General features: G+C 41.9%; 1 protein-coding gene across 2 annotated transcripts; it reads right to left on the minus strand.

The window, feature by feature from the left end:
• Nucleotides 1–4,910: 4,910 nt before the first annotated feature.
• On the minus strand, nt 4,911–24,147 carry rfx5 (regulatory factor X, 5). 2 transcript variants are annotated; one of them, XM_047384331.1, is made up of 11 exons: nt 24,090–24,147; nt 19,088–19,242; nt 18,454–18,487; nt 18,257–18,339; nt 17,705–17,827; nt 17,492–17,608; nt 16,617–16,695; nt 15,827–16,025; nt 14,342–14,424; nt 14,121–14,264; nt 4,911–12,811 (listed from the first exon to the last, which is right to left on the minus strand). In XM_047384331.1, exons 2-11 carry the CDS (start codon nt 19,207–19,209, stop codon nt 11,702–11,704), a joined length of 2,094 nt encoding a protein of 697 aa, XP_047240287.1. In that variant the 5' UTR covers nt 19,210–19,242; nt 24,090–24,147; the 3' UTR covers nt 4,911–11,701. The 2 variants fall into 2 exon arrangements, with proteins under 2 accessions (XP_047240287.1, XP_047240288.1); XM_047384332.1 differs by lacking the exon at nt 24,090–24,147 and adding an exon at nt 19,327–19,464.
• Nucleotides 24,148–26,640: the final 2,493 nt, after the last annotated feature.

Here is a 26,640-nt window from a genome sequence, read left to right on the forward strand (position 1 = left end):
CTTTTCACTCTGTACACCTCAGACTTCCAGTACAAGACAGACTCCTGTCATCTGCAGAAATACTCGGATGATTCTGTAGTCGTGGGGTGGATCAGAGATGGACAAGAAGCTGAGTACAGGGAGCTGGTGGAGCGCTTTGTAGAATAGTGTAGAATGAAATCACCTCATCTTGAACGTGAATAAAACAAAGGAGATGATTGTAGATTTTAAGAGAAACAGGAATAAGTCAAACACCATTTCCATCATGGGAGAAGAAGTGGAGGTGGTAGAGGAGTATAAATACCTCGGTGTTCACCTGGACAACAGACTAGAGTGGAGATGCAACTGTGAAGCCGTCTACAAGAAGGGACAGAGCAAACTGTACTTGTTGAGGAGGCCTAGGACCTTCAGTGTTTGCAGCAAGATGCTGCAGATCTATAAGTCTGTTGTGGAGAGTGTGATCTCTTCTGCCATCATCTGCTGGGGTAGCAGCATCAGAGCCAGGGACTTAAAGAAGCTCAACAAGCTGATAAAGAAAGCTGGCTCTTCTCTGGAACCTCTGGAGGTCATTGTGCAAAGACGGATTCTTTGTAAAATGAAGAACATTATGGAGAACGCTGAGCATCCTCTTCATGAGACTGTTGTACAACAACAGAGTGAATTCAGTCAGAGGCTTCTTCAGATCTGCTGTAAGACAGACCTACAGGAGATCCTTCCTGCCCACAGCCATCAGCATCTACAACGATATTAACAGATCCAGTGTGATGACTGATAGATGGCTCCATGTCCAGTGCCTCAACACAAACAGCACAAAAAATGACAATGCAAAGAAAGGATGGAAATGTCCATCATGCAAGTAAGGTGCAAAGTGTGAAGTTTGTCCAATATTAGAAAGAAATTATATAAATTATATGTTGGAAATAAAACTGGTGATCTGTTAGATTGCTTTAAGACTCATCTGTCATGTTTAGTAGAACGATTTAACATTAGTTTTGTGAAAGGCATGTTACCTCAAAGCTATTGACAAAAAATAGAAAATGCAATTAAATCAGATTTAAAAAAATGTGTCTCATTTATTCAGTCTAATAGAATTATTAGAATTATTTAACAGTAGTTCTGTACCACCGGGTCACGTGACCTAAAAGCTATTGGGGAAAAAAAACATGATTTGTGATGAAATAAATTTATAAAAAATAGAAAATGCATTAAAATCAGATAAAAAAGAGTGTGCCTCATCTATGCAGTGTAGTAGAACAATTTCAGACAGATTTTGTGTCAGTGGGTCAAATGACCTGGAAGCTACTGAAGAAAAATGCTAATTTTGGACAAAAACAATATATATAAAAATGCTTAAAATGGAATAAACATGATTGTGCCTCATCTATCTAGTGTTGTAGAACAATTTCAGACATATTTTGTGTCAGTGGGTCACATGACCTGGAAGCTATTGAAGAAAAATGCTACATTTTGATCAAACAAAATTCCCAAAAAATATAAAAAGGCTTAAAATGGAATAAAAATGAGTGTCACTCATTGATGTAATCTAGTAGCATGATTTACCATTATTTTTGTTTCAATTGGTCACAAGACAAGGAATTTATTTATTTTTATTTCCCAAGAGTGTTTGGTTCGGAAACTTATTGAGTGAACCACCGCGTGTCAGAAGAGGGAGCAACAGAGAGCAGCTAGCCAAAATCTGAGTGCCTGAATCGGATAAACCGTGAGCTAGATGCCGCTAACTCCGCGGAGCTTGAATATCAAAATATCCAACTTCAAACCAACTTCACAGCGGTCCATAACCGTGTGGTTTTTTCAGCATATTGATTCCATCTTTCAAAGATGGCAATCTATTGAAATCTCTAAAATAGAGTGACACTTAAGCGTAATAACTTGAAACGAAACTAAATATGCCCTGTACTCCAAGCCCCTCCCGGATGGCCGAGCTCCTCACCCTATCTCTAAAGGAGTGCCCGGCCACCCTACGGAGGAAGCTCATTTCAGCCGTTTGTATCCGGGATCTCGTTCTTTCAGTCATGACCCAAAGTTCATGGCCATAGGTGAGGGTAGGAACGTAGACCGACCGGTAAATCGAGAGCTTCGCTTTTCGGCTCAGCTCTCTCTTCACCACAACGGACCGGCACAGCGCCCCCATTACTGTGGCAGCCGCACCGATCCGTCTGTCGATCTCCCGCTCCATTCTTCCCTCACTCGTGAACAAGACCCCGAGATACTTAAACTCCCCCACTTGAGGCAGGAACTCCTCTCCAATCTGAAGAGGACAAGCCACCCTTTTCCGGTCGAGAACCATGGCCTCGGACTTGGAGGAGCTGATCTTCATCCCAGCCGCTTCACACTCGGCTGCGAACCGCCCCAGTGCATGCTGTAGGTCTTGGCTAGAGGGGGCCAGCAGGACCATGTCATCTGCAAAAAGAAGAGACGAAATCCTCTGGTCCCCAAACCAGACCCCCTGCGCCCCTTGGCTGCGCCTAGAAATCCTGTCCATAAAAGTTATGAACAGGACCGGTGACAAAGGACAGCCCTGCCGGAGTCCAACATGCACCGGGAACAGGTCCGACTTAGTGCCGGCAATGCGAACCAAACTCCTGCTCCGCTTGTACAGAGACCGGATGGCCCCTAGTTAAGAGCCACCGATTCCATACTCCTGGAGCACCCCCCACAGGGCATCATGAGGGACACAGTCGAATGCTTTCTCCAGGTCCACAAAACACATGTGGAGCGGTTGGGCAAACTCCCATGAACCCTCGAGTACCCTGTAGACGGTATAGAGCTGGTCCAGTGTTCCACGGCTGGGAAGAAAACCACACTGCTCCCCCTGAAGCCTGGGTTCAACTATCGGCCGGACTCTCCTCTCCAATACCCTGGCGTAGGCCTTACCAGGGAGGCTGAGGAGTGTGATCCCCCTGTAGTTGGAACACACCCTCCGGTCACCCTTCTTATGTATGGGGACCACTACCCCAGTCTGCCAATCCAAAGGCACTGTCCCCGTCCGCCACGCAATGTTGAAGAGGCGTGTCAACCATGACAGCCCCACAACATCCAAAGACTTGAAGTACTCAGGGCGAATCTCATCCAACCCCGAAGCCTTGCCTTCACGGAGCTTTTTAAACACCTCGGTGACTTCAGCCTGGGTGATGAAAGAGTCCAACCCCGAGTCCCCAGCCTCTGTTTCCACCAGGGAATGCGTGATGGCAGGATTGAGGAGATCCTCGAAGTACTCCTTCCACCGGCCGATAATGTCCCCAGTCGAGGTCAGCAGCTCCCCACCCCCACTGTCAACAGTGTTGGCGAAGCAATGCTTCCCCCTCCTGAGGCGCCGGACGGTTTGCCAGAATCGCTTCGGGGCCAACCGGTAGTCCTTTTCCATGGCCTCACCGAACTCCTCCCAGGCCCGAGTTTTTGACTCTGCCACTGCCCGGGCCGCGGCACGCTTGGCCCCACGGTACCCGTCAGCCGCCTCAGGAGTCCCACAAGCCAACCACAGTCGATAGGACTCCTTCTTCAGCTTGACAGCGTCCCTTACTGCTGGTGTCCACCACTGGGTTCGGGGATTGCCGCCGCGACAGACCTTACGGCCGAAGCTACGGGCAGGAGGATCGACAATAGATGTGGAGTACATGGTCCATTCGGACTCTATGTCTCCAACATCCCCCAGAATCTGGTCAAAGCTCTCCCGGAGGTGAGAGTTGAATACATCTCTGGCCAAGGGGTCCGCCAGACACTCCCAGCAAACCCTCACTATGCGCCTGGGCCTGCCAAGTCTGACTGGCTTTCTCCTCCTCCAGCGGATCCAACTCACCACCAGGTGGTGATCAGTGGACAGCTCAGCCCCTCTCTTCACCCGAGTGTCCAAAACATGCGGCCGAAGGTCTGATGATACGACAACAAAGTCGATCATCGACCTCCTGCCTAGGTTGTCCTGGTGCCAAGTGCACTGATGGACACCCTTATGTTTGAACATGGTGTTCATTATGGACAATCCGTGACTAGCACAGAAGTCCAATAACAAAATACCGCTTGGATTCAGATCGGGGAGGCCATTCCTCCCAATCACGCCTCTCCAGGTGTCACTGTCGTTTCCCACGTGGGCGTTGAAGTCCCCAGGAGGGGCACTATCCAGCCCCCCCGACAGGGACGCCAAGATGGCCGGGTACTCCGCACTACCACTCGGCCCGTAGGCCGAAATGATAGTCAGAGACCACTCCCCAACCCGAAGGCGCAGGGATCCGACCCTCTCATCCACTGGGGTAAACCCCAACACGAGACGGCTGAGCTGGGGGGCAACAAGCAAACCCACCCCAGCCCGCCGCCTCTCCCCGCGGGCCACTCCAGAGTAGAAGAGAGTCCAGCCCCTCTCGACGAGATGGGTTCCAGAGCCCACACTGTGCGTGGAGGCGAGCCCGACTATTTCTAGTCAATATCTCTCGACCTCCCTCACAAGCTCAGGCTCCTTCCCCCCCAGCGAGGTGACATTCCACGTCCCTAGAGCCAGCCTAAGCATCCGGGGATCAGGCCGCCGAGGTCTCCACCTTCGTCTGCCACCCAATCCTCTTTGCACCGGTCCCTCACGGTTCCCCCTGCAGGTGGTGGGCCCACTGGGGGATAATTTTATTAATTCATGAAACTGAAACTTTAATTTTGAAGTTAAGACATTACCAGCTCTGAAGTTGTTACAGTTGTTCTGACATAGCAGCTGTTTTTGGTTGTGTTTCCATTTTGGACCGAGACACAGTTTTTATGTACATCGGTTTATAAGGGAAAACTTTAAAACAGTTGAGAACCTTATTTTCACAAAATAAACAAAATGTCAGTTTGTATTTAATAATAACATCAGAATAGAGTAGATAAACATATGTATTTATGATAGAAAGAAGGAGAATATAGAGGGAATAAAGTAAACACCACAAAATAAATGAATGTCACGTCTTTTATTCCATCAACGTAGGAAAATAGATTCACATTAATGTTCTGGCTTCTCTACTCCGTCACTCTTTGTCATTTCAAAACAGAAACAGGGCAAAGTAAAGGTGCTTTTCACTTAAAAGTATCCAAAACCGTCCCGCCTTCATAAAGGAACATTAAAAGTGCAAAAAAAAAAAAAAAACATAAAGCCAGCAGGTTAACAGGTAAACAAAAACCCAACATTTACAGGTGATGATAAAGAGAACCCAACAAACAGCCAAAGGGAAACCTGCACATCAACGAGCTGTACAACTGTATGAAACAGCAAAGACACACAGCAATAACCAGAACGAAAGACTGACAACAAAATAAAATATGGGATTCTTTTAAATACATTTGAAGAGCGATCACAAAAGAAGCTGCTCCATGTGTCAAATTCCCACTCAAGGACTACATTACCCAGAGCTCCAAAGGATGAGCAGTGACAGAACCAGTAACCCTCTTCTCAGGGTCAAGTGGTAAAAATGCTGAACTTTTTTTCCTAGAAATAAACGTTTTTTAACAAATGTTTACCTTGAGTGGGTTTTCAACAGGTGACAGCTTCCTTCACATCCGACAGAGTTCGCCATCATTACATTAACGGCAGGGTTGACCCCCAGGTCAGCTGACTCTAACCAACATCTCGTCATCTTGTCACCTTCAGCCTCAAACTGGCGTTTGGCTCCAATTTATTATCACTATAACATTTAACCTGTTGACATTTTCTTTCCAACAGATACTAGGTAATTTGTAACAACATTTTAATAAAGACAGTTATTGTCATATAATGTTTTTTAAATAAAAAAAAGCTAATTTTATAATTTTTCTTTTTTGGAGGTTCTTCAAATTTAGCCACAAATCACAGCCAATCCAGATGGCTGAACCCATTAGGCTCATACAACTGGGTTTTATAAATAAACACATTTTCATAAACATTTTGATTAGACGCTATTTTACAAGTATTACTTTCAGCAGATTGAGAATAATACTTTAAATAAATGAAGTTTATTTCACTTACTTTAATAGCTACGGTTTACATATTTTTGTTTTAGTTAAAATAGCAACAATACTTTGGAGTTAAAACCGACACCAGGTTGTGAACACAAAGTGCCATCAGAGACCCGGTCTGATCCTCCAGCACCAACGCACCAATACCCGAATCCCGATTTATTATCTTCGCTTAACTGACCCGTTTCTGGTTAGTTTGAGCAACGTGGCTCCACAGTGAAAGTTTCCTTCTACCACCTCATTGTACTTTCAAAGTTTGCTTCCTGCTACAGACCCCTAGCAAGGTCATGCTGGACCAAAAACAGCCAAACTGAAGCCCTCTACACATTAGAGACTATTTCTATCCTCCACGTCTTCGGTCAGTCCAGCAACTTTACCTTACTGATACCTATTTCACCTCTAAACTCCAAGTTCTGCATCAAACCAAAGTCCTTCTCTGCTCTTCTTTTAAGCTTCTTAAGCTTCAAACATTCAAGTTCCAAAAAATCTACCTCCAGCTCACAGAAAAGATCATGTCGGCTTCTGAATCGCCTGAAACCGAACTAGGAATTCACCATTTTTGATCACCTTACAGCAAGTCAGCTGACTAAACTCTGACTTTTCAGTCAACATGTTATCTGATAACTCTTTGTTACTAATTTCCCCTGAAGTAAAATCCCAGATCAGAATCCAAATGAACATAAGAAGCTCTTTTTGACCCCAAATCTTTGTTTTACTGCACATCTCTTCTTCCAAACATTCACACAGAGAGTACGTAAAAATAAATCTGTTCAGAAAAGTCAGTGAGAGCTCCAAAAACAAGCTACATTGGAGTTATAACTCCTATTATAAACATATTGTCTACAAGAAATGAAGACAACTCATTCATAGTGATTTTCTTTCCAATTATCTTCCAGTTTGACCTGTTTGGCCCAGCATGGTTCTGCAGGGGGGGGCGGGGGGTGTCAGGTTTTAACCTGACCCTTTTAAAACAACATCTCAGTCCCTGAAGCAACATTTCACTTCCAGATCAGATCTGAGATCAGCATCATCTCCCCATGGGCTTTGGTAACAATCTCACACATAACAGCATTCTTTCAGTAGAAACATCTAAACTTGTAGGGCTAACCAGAACAATGGGCAGCTCAGTTAGGAGACCAAGAGGATAACTCTTTTTTTTTTTTTTGCTGTTGCAGATCCAGACCTCTAAGTAAGTTCCTGAGCTAAAACAAGTCTCAATGCTTCGAGAAGATGCCGCTGATTTTGTCTGTTCGCCATTTTATACCAGAGTCTTTCTGAGGACAAAATTGAGCCATCCGTCCTGGACTGTTTTGTATTCACTTTGACAACAAGTCAATCACCTCAGTCTCCTCTAAAGAATGTGGTTATATGACTCTAATAGATAACATTTACCAGCAGGAGGTCCCTCAGTTTTTGTGGTTTAATCAGGAGTCATAACCTCCTATGTTTTATAAGAGACGACTGGCTCAACAGAAATCAGAACCACAATCAATGGAGCAAGGAGGTAATACAAAAATCTTCTGAAAATATAATGCAATTAAATTAAACATTATGCAAGATTTATGGTGGTTTATCTTCATAATTAAATCAAAATGCTAATTTTTGTCTGTACAAAAGACAAAAAATAATAAGCAACAGCTACAATGGACTGGCGATCTGTCCAGGTTGTACCCTGCCTCTCGCCCATAGACTGCTGGAGATAGGCACCAGCTCCCCCGTGACCCACTATGGAATAAGCGGTAGAAAATGACTGACTGACTGACTACGTACCAAAGGTTTGTTTGCAGGAAAGAAATTTAAGTGAGTTGGGAATGGTGGTATGAATTAGTCAGGGACCGAAGACACCATTATTTACCATCGATCAAGAAAATCAGAGTACAAATCAAGTCTAAGGTCCGAACTAATGCAGATCAACATCAAATTTGTCTCTGAAGAGAACAATCATGTTGTCAAGTACCAGAAGAGAACCTCTGGATGGTCATATGAAGGCATCTCCTAAACCTTGAGTTTTTATCTCTAAACATTCTGAGTCACCGACCGGCAACCATAACAGGCTGCATACTGAGACCTTTAAAGTGATACCTTTTTACTTTACTATTGTTCCAACCAAAGCCCACCAGTGAAATGTTGCTTTGAACCATCCAATACCCTCAAGTTACTTAAACCATTATATGAAAACAATTTATTTTTTGCATTATTGAACTCTTAACTGAGTAAAAGTTTAAATAAGGATTATTACTCTAGTGAAATAAAAGTCTGAGCCGGCAGATGTCGGCCTCTAGCAGAGTGCAAGCATTAAGCAGAATATTACATCACTCATAAATACTTGACAAAGGATTTTCTCAGTACACAAAACTCATAATATACATACAGAGTCCCTCTTTAAACCTTCAACAGTGCAATGTTTGTTTCAGTTCTGTTGGAGAAGCGGTGAACCGAGCAGTTTTCCCACCATGTGGAAGGATGCATTATATGGCACTTCACCAAACGCAGGTGATGGACTAATATTATCATTAGTGCTTCTTTTAAATCAGAAATTTAGGGCAGTGAGCATACAACCAAGCTTTCTCTTGCTTTACAACAGTGCTAAACGTCCTTCTGCCATAATGCAACGAGGTTGTATTTTATAACAGTCTTGACATTTTCAGGGTCCTTTGAACAAAACAAAAACCCATGTGAGGATAGAGGGAAACATGGGGACACACACCCGGGACACCACAAGTCTTTAGTCACACAAGTCCACAAATTGGATTTTTTTTTTTTACAAATCTGTACCCACAGGATGGGGAAACAGGAAGGGCCGACAAAGTTGTGGAGCCCTATGATGGTGTAGCACCAATGATGAAGAAGACGCCCTTTAGTGGAGCGACAGAATGTTTGGCAGAGGTGAAGAGCAGAGCGTCAGCAATGTGACATTTCCATGAAAACCACCAAAAATTAAAAGGTGAAAGAAGAAATAATTCTTTCCTGTTGTGTTGCATATGAACTGTGAGGAAAACTATCTAGATCTAGACCTTCTGAGAAATTTGACACGTTTCCATTGAAATTGTTCATCTGAAATAAGAGTAAGGTGTGGTACACAAAACTTCCAACATCCTGAGTTATTTGGTTTATTTCTAGAGATATTTGAAAGCAGTGAAACACTGTTCTTCAGCAGCCATGTTGAAGAAAGGACATAAGAAACATGGTGTTGTCACATTGCTGACTGAGATGTGGCTGCAAGCTGCAGGAGGTGGTTGAACTTGGTTCAAAGGGCACGATGGCAACACACAACAGCTAAGCAACTACCAGGTTAAACGTGAAATCTAAAACCTCACGGCTACAGAAAACCAACAACTGCACAAATATCACCCAGTAATTAATACATCTTACTGCATCTATACGGGTTAGTGCTACGTGGCAGGTTTCCTTGTGCTTTGCACTACTAGCGCCTGAGCTGGAGCTAATCTATTAGCATTTAAGGACAAACTTCACCGTATTCCTGCTGTTTCTGAGATCTAGTTTTTAGCTCACAGCCTGCATCACGTGATTTATTCTCCCAATTTAATCCTTTATTTGTGTCAATAGCCCCTTTCAGTTCATAAATTTCTATCTGTTGTTTGTTGTTATTGATGCCCTGCATATTAGTTTCATCCAGGGTGGGTGAAGTTGACCCAACACGGTTGATCCACCTCAGGAGGTAATCACTGAATCAAATGATAAGAAAGACATCAAGCTGAATCTGTTGCAGATTTCACGCTGAGCATGAACAACAGCTTTGGCTCCATCCGAAGCTTTCGGAGCATTTGAACAACCTGGATGATGATCATCTGTTATCTCTTGAAAATGCAGATTGCTAAAGTAAACGCAGCTGAGTTGTATGAGCTCACACCCTAGCTGGTATCCAAGTACGCCAAAGTTTTAGAGATACAGCTTCAAAACTGCTCACATTTTCCACCATACCTCCACTAGGTTTTAAAGTCCCTTTAATAAAAAAACAAACGTTAAACAGTTTTCTTAGGTGGTATAAAATATAAAATTGTGCAATGCCACCCCGCACCCTTCTGTTGCTGTGCACTGGTGTTTAGCTGGCTGATAGAAGACTTCTAGACTTTTTTTCTCTTCCTCATAGCAAAGACAAATTCAGTAGTTTGGAAAGACATGGAGTGGAAAGTAATGAAGCAGTTAGAAAGCGAGAAAGCTACAGGCATCATCGTTAGGCAACCCACTGCAGGCTGTACACCAGCAGATAACCTGACTAATTCACAAGCTGATATTTACTTGTCATACGCCCGGGGTTACTATATAAAGAGCAGAAAAAAAACAACAATAAGCACTTCTACTTGAAAGCTACATTACGCAAATTTTATAGATATCGTCACAGCAGCAATTAGAAGTTTATTATTCCACCAAGAGTTGGAAGTAATTGTTCTTTTCTCTTAAAAACAAAAGCAACAGGGTGATCTTTATGAATCTTTGTTGTACGGCTATATCATGGTTATCAAACCATGAAAACCTGGATCAAGTTGTGTGATGCCAAAAACAAATTGAGCTACAGAGTATGGCTTGTGTTTGCATGTTTATAATGGGATATGATCTGAAAGGGGCTAACGAAAACTGTTAAGGAAACTCTAATATTTGTTTTTATTCTGCATATAGGATTTTGATCCATATACCATCTCGATCCGGTTCTAAGCTAAGCAAACAGCTGAAGCATTTTTGGTTCTCGACTGAATTTATACGTCTAAAAGCAAAAAAAACCCTGTCAGTATCTGCAACTTTCCTCACTGTTCATGTTTTCATGTGTTTTAGATCATAGAAGATGGATTTCAGACCCAACCTAATATGTTTCAGAGTTTCACCAACAAACCTTCTGAAATCTACAGGAACGATTCTGAATCTGCGGCAGGTCAAGCTATGTTTTCTGGAATAATTCTGACATATTGAGGTTTATGTATAAAATTGTTGTTTTTAGATATAAAATGACTCATTTTACTTGATATATTATTCTGGGTAATGAACAACTTTATGCTTTCAAGCTTTCAAACTCAAACACACAATCAGAGACTTGTGCAAAGCCCACACAGATAAAATGACAAATCTGCTTAAAACAAAGTAACTCTTTAGAAGAGAAGAGCTGAACCCAGCTTTAACTCACATTCATCGAATTCTTAATATTACTATTATTATCAGAACTTCAACAATTTCCTCAGGAACACATTTTATGGCCTGAAGGTGAAACAAAGCTTGGTTCTGGTCCATTTACCACAGAGAACCTTTAGAAGGATAACCCGTATGTACCACCTGTATTATCAATATCTGAGGCATGTTTAAAAAACATGGCACCTTATCTTCTTCCTCTTAATTTTAACTTTGCACAGTTTTTCATTATTTAAAGTTAAGCAAAGAAGACAAACAGCGCAGGATTTTTTTTTTTTGGGGGGGGGGGGGGGTTAAAGATACAGCAAATAAGGCGAGGAAGGGAAGAGGGAAAAAGGTAAAGAGAGTGGTTCAGAGTTTAACCACAAGTCGCCCACGGACAGACATGCAGGTAAAGAAGCGCAGTTTACGAATGCACTGGAACAGAATGGTGGCATGTGGACTTTTTGGCTTCATTTATCCTGCTGGATTGGCTTCCTGCTCTAGCCAATCTGGGATTTTCCACCAATCAGGACAAGGATAGATGAAGGGGAGGAGACATTTAGCAGTTAAGGTCAAATCTGAGGGATGGAGTCAATGAGAGGAACATAATAAACAAGAAGGTGGCTGGTGCCAGTTAATGTCCTTCTCTCTGGGATGGGGAGCTGTTTTCTACTTCCTCCTCCTCAATCTTTACCACCATGGTGGAGGAGATTGAGAGGGAGGAGGCAGGAGCAGCAGAGGAGGTGGAGATGGAAGTGGGCGGCGGGTTGACGTGCACTTCCACTGGCGTCAGCGTTATCTCCACCTCGCTTTGCTCCTCGTGCAGCGTGGGCAGAGGGAGAGGAGGTGAATGGAGGTGTGCGGTCGGAGGGGGAGCCGTGCTGCAGCTGTTATTGCCTGGTCTTGGAGCTTTCTGGATGACTTCCACCATCGGGGTCCGCCCGGACGGGGACAACTCCCAGCTGGGGTTTCCAGGACTTTGAAAGAGCAGCACGGGCCTAACATGGCTGTCCAGGTCGGCTGCCCCACTCGGTTGGCACTGTACCACCATCCCGCGGGGATCCACCAATCGATGAGCCGGATCAGACATGGCCGGCAGCTGACCCAGAACCAGTCCAGGCGGTTCTTGGATCACCAGCTCCACCACCGTCTGTGTGGAGGATGACAAGGAGGAAGTAGCCTTCTGGATGACGCCGCCAGTTAATGGTGTGATGATTGGAGGCGCAGGAGGAGGAACAGCCACAGAAGGAGAAGGAACCAGGTCTTCTGGACGGGTTTTTCTTGGTCGTCCGCGTTTCCGTTTAACCGGAGAACTGCTGAGAGAAGAAACAGCCGAAACACCAACAGCACCAACACATGATGCTTCCCCTTCCAGGGGACGCTTGGTGGTGGTCCCTCGAGCTTTCTGGACCACAGAGGTTGGGGCTGCCCCGGTGTGCTGCTGGGCAGAAAGAGAAGGAGGCGGCGCTACCTTGTCCGTCTCAAAGGACAAACAGCCCTGAGGAAGAATCATCACCGGGAGAGGCCTGCCCTGCTGCTGGGACAGTGTTGTCATAGTAATAACCTTCACCCCACCGCTGTTGGCAGGAGCAGCAGCAGCAGGGCATCCGTGTGCAGACTGCACTCCAACAGCAGAGGCATCTGCCGGGGTCTGGGGGGGCACAGAGGAGCAGACGGAGAAGGTCTTATCCGGGATGGGGCTACGAGGCAGGATTCTGGGTAACTGCTTTATGAACGCCTCCACCTGCAGCACATCCAGAGATGGGGACTCATGTTACCAGTTGATCGGTCATTATAAAACTGCATTTTGTTTAATTAAATGCTTAGTTTGAGTGAACTCTTCATAAAAACCTCAGAAATAAAATATTTAATTCTGCCTACAAGCAAATTGTTATACGTAGCTTTGGAAAAGTATTCGTACCCTTTGAACTTTTTCCCACCTTGTCATGCTACAACCACAAATTATAATGTAATAATTGGGATTTAACGCAGCCAACACCATATAATGTCTAATTTTGAAATGGAAGAAAAATGACAGATGGTTTTCAAATTATTTGTAACAAATACAATTGAAATGTGGCACCTATTTGCACCCCTCCTCCCACACACCTACTTTGACACCCCTAAACAAATACAGTGCAAAACAAAATCACCTTGAAAAGTAACATATCTAACATGTGTTTAATTTTATCTCAGTATAATTTACAGCTGTCCATCAAAACTACCAGACCAGGAAAGGAGAGGATCATTTAGAGGAACTGCCAAGAAAGCAATAGTAACTCTGGGGGAGCTGCAGACATCCAAAGCTCAGGTGGGAGAAGCTGTTAACAGGAGACTTTTTAGTTGTCCGCCCTACAAAGCAAACCCATTGTTTAAAGAAAGTCCTGTTTAAAGTTTACCTCAAGCCATGTAGGAGACACAGCAAACGTGGTCAGATGAGACCAAAATTAAGCCTTCTGGCCAACCTCCAAAATGCTATGAGCAGCAGACGACACTGCATATCACCCTGAATACACTATCCCTATAGTAAACGTGGTAGTGGCTGCATCATGATGTGGCCATGCTTTTCCTCAGCAAGGGCGGAAAAACCTTTCAGCGCTGATAGGATGCCGCACAGAGGGCAATCTTGGAAGAAAGCTGCAGAGACCTAAGGGTGGCGCGGAGGTTCACCTTCCAGCCCCAAACATACAGCCAGAGCTACAATGGAGTGGTTTAAATTATAGCATATTTACTTGTTGGATTGGCCTACTCAAAGTTCAGACCTAAATCTAAACTAATGCCACACTTTATTGATTTCTGATTATTATCATGAATTATTTAGTATATTTACACTTCACAGTTATATGCAACTGTGCATTGGTCTGTTCCATAAAATCCAAATCAAATTCACTAAAGTTTGCAGTTTCAACCTGGCGAAATGGAAAAAAAGCTCAAAGGACATAAATGGTTTTTCACTTTGCCACCAGTTTTGCTGTGCATGTCCCTACATTTCTCTCATTAGCTGCATCTCAACTACATGAAGAAAATGAACTTATGTAGAATTGTTCACTTACTGCTGGTTGCAAAGAGGAAGAAGAGGGAGGAGGAGGAGGAGCAGGAGGGGGAACATCTGCTGAGGAAGGCTTGGGTACTGCTGATGTCGATTTGTCTCCAGAAGAAAGCTTCGGTGAGGATGAGGACACATCTCCCTGTTCCTTCTGTAAACGGACAAACCGGCAGCAGTGAGCAGCAGAAGGCACAGGTCAATAAGGCAAGGGATCAGCTGGCCACAAACCTTCTGGTCTGCAGCTCCATCTCCTTCAGCTTGAGAGATCACAGGAGTCTTCTTAATGACTTTGTGGGTTTTAGCTGGACCACCTGGAGAAAAAAAGAAAGCAAAAGCTGCGGATCATCTGATGACAAATAACACAAGAACAAGTGTCTTTATTATCGTTACAGTTCTTCTTTACACAGAAGGTAAAATTAATCATAAAATATCAACCAATAAAATGTCCAAATTCAAGGACCTCATAATGAATCAAATAAACTCGCCTCTATGTTAAAACACCTTACAGAGGTCATGGTAAATCATAGCAAACCCTTTGCTCCGCGGTCAGTCTGTGTTTTAATTTATTAATGCATAGCTCACAATAATACCTACAGCTAATATGAGCAATAGTTTCCGAGTGTTTGCACATTGGTTTTTTAGGTCTGATGAGAGAGTCTCCAGCAAATGTGGAAAAAATATGTTTAACTTTATATTTTTGGAGATGAAGACTTGTGAGGAGCAGCTAATCTATCATGGGTTGAACACAAGGTTAAGCAGCTGGAAAGTTTTTCAATTGAAAGCCACTTTAGATGCTGAAATATAAGCTCCAAAGTGTTATTTTCCCCCCAGTATAACATAATATGTAGTGCCATGATTCCTTCTACTTAAATGTTTCAAATCATCAGACTAGTTTTATTATCAGACAGAGACAACCGGAGTAAATACAAATGATAATTTTATTTATTAAGGGAAAAAAAGATATCCTAACCAACCGGTCATTATGTGAAAAAGTAATTGCCCCCTAAACCTAATTACAGCACCTTTGATGGAGGAATTTTGTCCCACTCTTTTTTGCAGAATTGTTTCAATTCGGCCGCACTGAAGGGACTGCAAGCATAAATGGCCAGTTTAAGGTCATGCCACAGAATTTCCATTGGATTTAATTTCAAACTTTAATTAGGCCACTCCTAAGTCTTCATGTGTTTTTTTTTTTATTTGTTTTTTTTTTTTATTTGTTTGTTGCTTTGAGCCATCTAGAGTTGGAGCTCCTTGTGTGCTATGGATCACATTCCTGCTGCATAACCCAATCTAGTTTTATCTTGAGGTCAAGAACTGATGTGCTGCTTTTTCTCCTTCAGGATTTTATACTACAGAGCTAAATTCAAGGTCCCATAAATAACAGCAAGTTCCCCGGGTCCTGAAGCAACAAAGCAGCCCCAGACCATTACGCTACCACCACCATGTATGGTTTCCTTTTGACCTCCATGGTCTACTTGGGTTCTTGACTTGGAACTCTCCAATGGATACCATTTTGCCCAGTTTGGATAACTTGTCCCTTTAAAATAATAATAATCATGATAATATCTTTGTCTGAAATCTTAATTTGTTTGATGATCTGAAACATTTAAGCTTAACTTGGTGTGGTAATGATTCTGCATCATTGGCAAAAAAAGCTGACCTAACGTTTCTCCATTTCACCAGAGAGGTTTCTAATGATGTAACGGGTCAAACCTGCGAGTGCTGCAGACGTGACAAGCTTAGCCTGGCTGCAGCGAGGGTTTACAATGTGCTCCTGGATCAGGTAGCGAGCTATCTCCACCACCGTGTCGAAGGAACGCTTCAAGATCTTCTGAGCCCAATCACAGATCAGCTCGCAGGCCGCCTCCGTCACTTCCTGTTTGTAGGTCTGGACCAGTTCAGTCAGTTCCGACTGGAGACCAGGAGCAACAAACATGAGCAGAAGCTCAGTTAAACAAAAGACTGGGATTCTTTATATATTTTCCCTTACTAAAAACCAGTATTTTTATAATGTTCCTGAACCTAAAACCTGAAAACATGAGATCTGAAGATTTTAAAATTTGACTTTTTAACATTTTACCAATCATTTTCTGAAGCCACTTGTGCCCATTGCCTCTCCAGGGATCAGAGACCTTTACAATCCAAAGAGACAATTTTGTGCTCGTAACACCTAAATAAAGTTTCTGAAGAGCCACAAAAATCTGCATGACCCCCAGAAGATAAAAAAAACTATCTGAAACATCATTAAATAAATAAATATTAGTTGCAGCCAAATGACTTGAACCAAAAAACTTAAAAACAGAAAGAAGCAAACTTTTCTTGTTATCTTTCTATACAAAAACATGGTCTTTTATATGTCGTCTATGACCATAGCTGTTGAGATTCTTGTACCAGCTCTAGTTTAAATAGTAAAGTAATGCATGTTAAGACAGGAATATGTGTTCCAGCAGGATGGGTAGTAGTGGGGGACAGATGTACTGCCTTAGCGTTAGTATGTGTGTACCGGGTCATTCTTTAGGTCCAGGTTGGGCAGCAGAGGCATGTTGAGAACCGTCTTTCTCCTGATGCCACTATAACAGTACGTATATCAGCCAAGCAGGTTAAGGAATTCAACCAGCAACCTCAGCTACCTGATTTACTCTAACAAGCTACACATTAGAAAAATACCATTTAGCTCTAAGCAACTAGTAAACTGGTCAACCTTAGTAAATAGACTGAATTTATTAGAACTTTCCTAATCATACTGACTACTCAAAGCACTCACATTAATCAGTTAAAGGTTCTAGGTTTCTTTGAACCCCTGTGCTATTCATTACAAGCGTCCCAGGTTTAAATTGTAGCAGCTGAAAACAATGAGAATAATCTGAACGGCCAGTTTTTAATATATCATAAACAGTATATAGTTCGGTCAACACATATTTCAATGTATTTAATGAAGGGATCTCAAACTCTGGTCCTCGAGGGTCCGTGCCCTGCAGCTTTCAGGCATGCCTCTACTTAAACACACCTGCATCAAATATTTAGGTTGTTGAATAGACTCCGCAGAACATGCCTGCATGCTGAGGAGGCAACTTAGCCACTTCATTCAGGTGTGTTGGACCAGGAACACGTCTAAAATATGCGGGACGCTCCTACTCGTGGGCCTAGGTTTGAGATTTAATGTTTTTTTGTGGAACCTTTTTTAAATATAATTAAACACAAACACATACTGAATAGTTTGAATAGTAAGAAGAGACATATATGTCAGATGAAGAATCCGTGCTCCTCAAACTTAAGTGAAAGATCTTCAGAAGAAACCAGAAAAATGCCAGATTAAAACGTAAGAGTCAGTAGGCGCACTTTCTATGCTGGTGATTCATGCAGCGGTTCAAAGGATATTTGGACTGTCCTCTGCCTCCGAGTCGTCTCGCCTTGATGTTGGGGAAAATGTCTCTGATGATCTTCCCAAAGTTGGCAGCGCTCAGAGGACGGTGCTGCAGGTTCTCACAGTACCTCCTGTAGCTCACAGATTACATCATCATAATCTCACTGTGTGGGTGTGTTTGTTTGTTGTTGTAATGTGTCTCAGGGTGTCTGTCTGGGTTTTCCCACCTGTACGTCTCGTAGACGTCCTGTTTGGGCAGACAGGTGTCTGAATGCTCCTCCAGGTGACTGCGGATCCAGTTACAGGTGTGAAGCTGGTCGGCTGTGTTGAATGAACTGGGGTCGCCACCGCTGTGTACAAACATAACAGTTATAAATCGACCCCGTTGTCAGGAAATACTAATATGCGTCATATATGTTATACTTAAGAAACGCTGAATCATAAGAAAACTGGACTTCTTAGCAAAACCTAAGGACAGCCTAAACCAGGGGTGACCAAAGTTCTCCCTGTGGCGACCCAGTTGCTTGAATGGCTAACATTGTTCACCAAATCCTGCATATTTTCCATCCCAAACTTTCAGACCTTTTCAGACTCAAATTCTCAAATATTTCAGTCAATTGTTAAAGCACAAGTAGAAACGTTTAATGCAATCATTCAGAATTACAAGAATTGCTTTGCTATTTTTATTTTGCTCCAAACTGTTTAACACAACATTTACACAATTAGCCTAAATTTTCCATAAACGTAACATGTTCTTGTTCACAGTAAGCAACTCTCACCCTTTGTCTCCGGAGCTGGGTCCAGAGGGCAGCTGGAGGTACAAATACAGCTTGTCATTGTCGGAGAAGCGCTGAACGTCTTGCTGTTAAACGAAACAAATCCTGCATGAGCAGACCTGAGCAAACAGCATTACATTCTGCAGATCTAACAGGTTTCTATTCACCGCACTTTAAACTTCCGTATAAAAGGTTCCTACCAAGATTTGATCCACTTTGGTCTGAACGTTCTTACTGCAAGACAGAAAACGCATCACGATAAAACTGTTATATTCTTTCGACCGCAGGTGCAATCATTCCCAGATATGTTCACAGTATTTAATATAACGTTGTCATCAAAACTTCACAGCAATAGTAGAACTTGTTTAAAAAAAACAGTACTGTTTGAGCACAGGAAGTTTATTAAAATGACCGCTAAACGTTGGATTTTCTTCAGTACATTGAAATAAGAAGTACAAATATAATATTTTTTACTAATATCAAATGTTTACAACTAATCTGACTTTTTTTTCAAATATGTCTGTATTTGTTTTATTTCCTGAGCTGAAATTACAGAATTTGTTTGTTTAGGACAATAGCTCCTCATGATTACTTACTCACTTCCAAGCTGACCAGTGGCAGATTAAACATACTTTAATTGGTGCAATCTAATCTGGTTTTCTTTATACTTTTATATACATTTTCTGCTAAACAGACATTATATCCACATTCAATTGGAAATGTCCTTTACTTTCTGTTGCATGTAAACTCAAAAACATGACAAAAACATGAAAGTGACATAAATACCCTTCAAAAAGTGTCAGATCATTTGTCGCGGTTTTTAGGTTGACTTACGAGATGTTGCTGTTTAGTTTCTGCAGCAACATGCTGGGCTCCGTGTCGCCCTCCCCAGTCTCCAGACCTCCCTTCGCCGTCTGGGAGGCATCGGCCCGCTGGTGCCGCTGGTCCTCCGACATCTGGACCAACTAACCTGTGCTGAGAACCACCATCTGAAAACACAAAGGCATGAACCTGAGATATAAAGCATTAACAGCTGGTTATTGACCAATAAAATGTAACTGATGGTCTCATACCATATCACCGATACCTAATTGGTTGTCTGAGTTAACCTTTACAGTTCCTGACTATATCTTGCATAGGAAGAAACCACATACCACGGTATATGGGAACACAGGATTCTAGTTGATTTGAAGGAATGAGAGAGAATATATAGCATTAAGTGGTTACTGAATTAACAACAAACTGATATACAGTTATATCCAATAAACTGGAATATGTGTTCTGAGGAGGCTCGTTTGTCAGGTTAAAAGCACCTTTGGAAAAAAAACAATCTTTAAGCAGGTGTTAAACATACTTTTTTTAAGCCCACATTTCTGTATTAAAAAGGTTTTTTATTATTCTGACGTAATATTCTAATCTGAAATGTTTTCATTAGCTGTAAGTGGAAAATTGTCATAATTAATAGAAACAAAGGCTTTAAAACATTAGTCTGTGTGTAATTAATTTATAGTGTGATTCACTCAGTGAATTAAGTTACTGAAATAAATGAACTTTTCATTCATCTAATTTATTAAATATAACTTTGTGTCATTATGTGTCGGGAACAGCATGGCACATTAAACAGACTTGTTTAAATATTTATATACACAGCCTGTCAAAATTTTAGAAGGCCTTTCTCATTTAATGGTTTTCTTTATGTCTATGACTATTTACATTGTATGTAGATTTTAAATGAAGACATCAAAACAGTGGATGAACACATATGCACTTATGTAGCAAACCAAAAATTGTAAAATAACTTTAAATACATTATATTTTAGAATCCTTAAGGTAGCCGCCCTTTGCTGTAATGACTGAAATATTAACCTCTGGCCGTCTCTCAATGAACGTCTGGGAAGGTCTTTCAAGACTCTTTGGAAACCATTTCAGGTGACCTCCTCATGAAGCTCATGGAGAAAATGTCAAGAGATCAAAGCAGTCATCAAACTAAAGTAGGGCTATTTTGAAGAATCTAAAATATAAAAAAGTTGAGTTATTTCATACTTTTTGTTTACTACATAATTCTATGTGTGTTCATTCACAGGTTTGTTGTCTCTGGTGAGAATCTACAATATAAATAGTCGTGAAAATAAAGAAACCCATTAGGTGAGAAAGGCGTTCTTCCGTCATTGTTCGGCACGTCTCACAACAATAAATACGAATGCAATAAGAATTAAGAAGGAAATAAAACAACATTCTTCAATATTCCAGAACCCTCTGTTAATTTATAGCAGGAATAAATGCTATTTACAGAGCAAGACCAAAGAAAAGGAAAACTGGCTTATTTTCTGGTTAAAAATGTGAAGTGATGTGGATTCATTTGAGAGACGATCTTTAGGTCTTTAGGACAAACTGCAGCATCCTCTTAAATCTGTAACTGCCGCTTTAACATGCATTCAAAGCCACAAATTGTCCTACATGATGGTGTTATTTTTATCTCCAATGCACGATTATAGCAGTTCATTTAAAATATGTATTTATATTGTTTTTGAATCTGATGACAAATCATTTTCTCACCAGGACTGAATCTGATTACTTTTTTGACCCAAAGAAGCTGTTTATTCATGATCAACAAATTTGTCTGTGTAAAAAAAACCAGCTTCCATTGTAGTTGAAGCACCGGACTGAATGACTTGTCAAAACCCCAGATCTGCGAAGAACTATTTTATGATCAATTAACTCTGTTATGGACTCTGTAAGATTGCTTGTATCTTTATTTTTAAAAGATCTGTTAACTTTGCTTTTTTCTTTCTGCTCTCGGTGGAGGAGGACGCTTTTTCTCTGTCTCCCCCACCCTACCTTATCTGCCCTGCTTCAGCTCTGTGTCGTCTTTCTTTTTGGAGCCTCTTCTTGCATATCTTCCAAATTCTTAGTTATGGACTTGGTCAGCTGGTCTCTCGATGCAATTGATCATATTTTCTCGACGAGAAGACAGGGTGAAGGAGAGCCCTCTTGTCCAGACGGGGCATTTTTCTCCGGATACACGATGGACTCCTGGCAGAAGTGGAGGATTGTGCGTCTGTCGATATTGTCAGTCGAGGATGTTGAAAATGTGTACACAATTGGATGTTTGATATCAGGATTTCTGCTTTTTGGAGTTGGCGGTTACCTGGCATATCGAGAAATTCGAAAAACGTCGCCAGCTGTTCTGGCCATTGTAAGGCTGCTTGGCATGTATGATGGGATCTGCAGAGCAATCAGCACTCCGACTGAGATGTTACGTGAGCTGAATCACAGACTGGATGTGATCCTTACACAGGATCGCAGGCAGGTTGCGGTTCCTGGACTCAGGGGTGAAATGGGATAAATCTTGGAGTAAGTTGTTCGCTCGGATCTGGCTGAAAAGACCTGTATTTTGGCTGTTTGGATTCGCCACTGAGAAGCACCAGCGAGACTCTCAAAGCTGACGGAAAATTAAGAGTCAGCCTAACCTAAATAATTATTGTTTTTCTGAATCTGGCTCTCCTGCACGGCCTTGATAGCTGGCTATCTTCAACTTCTCCCGGAAGTTATGTAAACTGTGGACCGGCTCAGAACTGTGTGGTCGGTTGATGAACCTTCCATCGTACCATCAAGGACAATGGCCTCTGTGACACTGCTTCACGGACTTACTTTGCACACAGTCACATGCTCAAAATAAACATATGCACCCCTTCACCAGATCCCCGGCATGATGTTGTTTCATCTATATGTTGTTTCTTTGTGCTGAGGTTTTTTTGGCAATCTCAAACTGTATCTTGCTAAGGATAAAGTGTGAAATATGATTTTTTTCCCTCTTCTTACCTAATGTTGTCTCTTTTCTGATCTACCTAAATGTGTGATTTCATTACTTTTCATAGATTTTTAGATTTCTCAGAAGGATTACCAGCGAAAGCCAAATATTATTAGTATTTGAAAATTTGGACTAAAGCTGTTGTTACACCAATGACCAGAGAATTTTAGATTTCTTAAAAGGATTGTATTACAACTATATCATACCAGTGACAGCCAAACATTATTAGTATTTTAAAAAGTTTGGACTAAAACTGTTTTATACCAGTGACCCAGCTTATTTGAATGATGGGACCACAACTGCCTCATACCAGCGACCTCAAGGATTAATATTATAATTTTTCTTCTAGCACCGGATGAATTCCTTACCACAGAAGACTTAATGAGCTAATTACCTCTATTAGAAAGATTGGATTAGAACCAGCTCTTACCAGTAAACTCCCAAGGATTATTAATGTCATTTGATTTGTTTTTCTGTATCATTGTAATGTTTTTCCTCATGAACAGCGCTTTGAGTGCCTTGTTGCTGAAAAGCGCTTTATAAATAAACTTGACTTGACTTGCTTTTGCACATTTCCTGGAACTGACTTTTTCTTTTCTTTTTTATTTAGTCAAATATATTATTTGTATTCATTTTAGAAATATTTACAATATCATTTTGGATTTTTATTGCCTTTGTTTTTGTTTGTTTTTTTTCCCCCATAAATGAATTTACTTTTCATCCTTTTTTTATTGTTTTATTTGTTGGTTGGTTTTGGGTGGAGGTCCGTTTCTAATTCTCAATTTATTGATTCATTGATTGATAGATAAGTAAAGAGAACTGAAAGTAGGAGACTGCAAGTAGGGGGAAAAATACAGTTTTGTCAAAAGACCACTGAGACTTCCCTGTGAAAGTAAGGGGATTTCTGTGGACTTCAAGAATAAAATTAACTTTGCAGCAACAAGGAACATTTCCATATTGGTAAATAATATCTTGGTCTTCATGTAAATTAAAACGGATTATCTAAATTTTCGATTGATATATAAATTTAAGTTGAAGGAAAGCTAAACGCTGTGCACAATTTCAAGTGTGAGACTTCTTAAAAGATATATGAATCTTGTGATTACCGAGTTTACAGGAACTTCCAACTTAAAACTCAAAAATAAAAATAACACAACTCAGGAGGTGACAACATAATACCCATGACTATTACTCCATAGATTGTGTGTGTCAGAGGTAAATCTGGGCCGAACTTTTTTTTTATGACAAACAAAGATTACAGAATAAATCTGCCGGATCCAGGAACAGAAGAGAATCGGTTCTGAGACAATACAGTTGTCATCCTGCTCGTATATAATACCAAAATCCAAACCGGTTCCGCTCTGACCGGCCCGCTGGTTGCCGGGTAAACGCACTTGCTGGCTGACAGGGTGTTAGTGAACTAAACTACTACAACAATAGCGGGAGGAATATTCACTAGAAGTGAAAAGCAGCCCGTCCTCGGCCACGGTTCCCCCTTCCTCCCGCTGCCTTTTACTGGAAATGCTGGCGCACCGGCAGAGCTCTCATGTCAGCTCTGACTGCCGTGTTTACAACGGGCGCAGCGCCGGTAGTCATGTGCCTGCCATTTACTACAGAACACACACAGACGCAAGTGTACATGCTACTGCGGAGCTAACTGGCTCGCAAGCAACACTCAGATCCATCGCAGTTGCTGGCAAAAGCAAAGACATTTAAAAGCCGAGTTTATCAAGAACACATTTAACAAACATCCGAAAGCTACAGATAGTGTAAACATGCGTTTGAAGCAAAGGATACAAATATTATGGCGACTAACGAGGTTAGTTATTCAGCTAGCTGTGAGAAGCTACATAGTGTCATTAGCATTAGCTAGCAAGCAATAAAAGCCCTACCAAACACATTTTTGAGCGTTATTTATGACTTAAAAATAATTCAAGGTAAAAGGTAATTAATTATGCTATAAGTGTATGGTAGACTGGGTGACTCACATTGTAGAATTTATTTTAAAAAAGAAAAAGAAAGTACCTGAGCCAAGATACAGCAAAAATCCCCTTTCAGATTTTTTTGTGATTGGACGACTTCGCTATGTCTGCCTGACTACAAAGGCAACGTCTATTGCGATTGGTCCGGTGTCAAAAATTCCCTTGGATACCAAAAGTAGACACAATTTCATTGGCTGAGCAGAAACATTTTTTCGTCAGAGATTATTCTGATTGGACAACGTGTCCTGGTCTGCCCAGTTACAAAAAAGATAAATTTATCTTATGAAATCTACCTAGTTACAGCCCCCTGATCAGGGATATTGAAAGTACATAAAAAAATAAGTGAGTATTGCGGTCATCATACCAATTGCTTAACGTTCCTTTATTATCTTGGAAATTATTCATTCTAAAATACTTAAATAGTTTAGGGAAAAAAATCCCAATTTAAGCAATAAACACTGAATAAAGTTACACAAACATTAAACAGATGCACTGATAGGGCTTTTCCAGGCCGACAGCGATTTTTAGTTCTTTTGGGTGTGACATTCCAATTTCAATTATGACCAATAAAGATTTTTTTAACGAACTAGAAGTAGAAAAAAACATTCTACCGTTTTTGTGGGTTTAATCTTTTCCGATAGACGCACTAGTTTTGAATCAAACAAAAATAAAAGATCAGAATCAGAAACACATTATGGCCTGGTATTGGGCAACTGTTCAGCAGACTAACTGCAGCAGGGAAAAAAGTGTTCCGGTGGTGTAAAATCCTGGTCCTGATGGACTGGCGTCTTTTGCCAGAGGGGAGGGACTGAAACAGACTGTGCCCAGGGTGAGAGGGGTCAGCTGGAATCCTGGTCCTGGAGACCTGCAGTCCCTAGAGAGATGGAAGGTTGCAGCCAATCACCCTCCCTGCTGAGCGGTTGATCAGCCTGGCTTGTCAATGGCTAAGGCTGCGGAAAAAACATATTGTCACAAATTATGTAAGGATGGGTGATGGTGGAGCCCAGGAAGCGGAAGGACTCAACAGAGTTCCCAGGGTGTCACAGACTACAGGGCGAAAGGGGTCTAGGTCTTTCCTGAAATCCACTATCATCTCCAGCATCTTGAGAGCGTTAAGGTCCAGGTTGTTGCTGCCGTCCTGGTGAGATAGGTTGCTGAGGGTGGTATCGTTGAGGTGCAAACACACCCTCCATTTCTGCTACCTGTATGAACCCTTCTCTTTTCCAATGGTTATAATAAGTCTGACAGAGAGAGGTATCCCAATCCTTGTGTTTTTTAGTATAACAATGACCATCAGCGGGACCCTTTGTGGGGTGCCTTGAGACGACATTGTTGTAAATAAGCGCCGTTTAACTAAATAATCTGAACTGAAACTGTGTAGTTATGCTGCTATAGGCTTAGGCTGCTGGAGGACATAACGACCACTTTCACCCTCTGCGCTACATTCTCACACTACTCTCCAATTTTGCATTATTTGCTGTTATTTCAGTTTTTAACTTTATGTTCTCTCTTTTCTCTTCCTTGAAGCTACACCTGGCCTGACTCTGTGTCTACCTGTGACACCTTTCTGGAGAGGGGCATCGTCCGAGCTTTTGCTGGCAACAACTTAATGCTCACCCTCTACCGATGATCCACATGGCCCTGTCTTTCAGTGTTTAACCCTTTCTCTCTCCTAGACATGGCGATTGACTGAGCTTTTGCTGTAACAAACTCTATGTGCTCTCTTTCAGACACTAACCTTGAAAACTGGCTCAGTTTATCTGTTCTTTCTTTCTAGGTGAAACGACTGAAGGAGCTACATCCATTAACATTTACTTTTCCTTCCCATAGAAAGTACTCCTGGATCAGTGCTTCTTTGTTCTCTTTGGGTCTCTGCTCTGTTCTTTCTCTCAAAAGGACACAGCGGGAGGTCCAGTTTTGATGATCCAAAGGTCAGAAACATGCTTCCCCGGCCTCACTAACTGCCGTCTATCCGTCAGGAAGTCTGTAATCCACCTGCACAAAGATTACACATTCAACTGGGAGAACTTGTCTCCAAGCAAAGCAGGGATGATGGTATTGAAGGCAGAGCTGAAGTCCACAAACAGTACCCTTACATAGGATCCTGGGGAGTCCACATGCTGGAGGATGAATTGCAGAGCTATAAGCTGTTGGGGATCCAAGAAAGAGTTGGTGATGGTTTTCAGTTGAGTCTAGACAAAGTGTTCAAAATACTTCATGACCCCAGATGTCAGGGCAACAGCTCTGTAATCATTAAGACCTGCCATCCTTGTCTTTTTGAGGACTGGGACAAATGTGGAGGTCTTGAAGCAGGCTGGCACATGACAGATCTCCAATGAGGTGTTAGAAAATGTCAGGAAACACTGGAAACAACTAATTGGCACAGTGCATCAGGGTGGTGGTGGTGGTGGGGGGGGGTACGAAGTCCAGGTCTGCAGCCTTGCGGGGGATCAATCTTTTAAATAATCTAATCTATTTACAACTTTCTCTCGTGGTAGTTTAGCTCATCTCTTTGCTAAATTTATATTTGGCCTCCTTGTATCCGTCACTATTCCCACATCTAAATGCATCTCACTCACCTCATTTTTATTAAA

The sequence above is a fragment of the Girardinichthys multiradiatus genome, chromosome 13 (genome assembly GCF_021462225.1).
Source record: "Girardinichthys multiradiatus isolate DD_20200921_A chromosome 13, DD_fGirMul_XY1, whole genome shotgun sequence".
In the NCBI taxonomy this organism is placed as follows: domain Eukaryota; kingdom Metazoa; phylum Chordata; class Actinopteri; order Cyprinodontiformes; family Goodeidae; genus Girardinichthys; species Girardinichthys multiradiatus.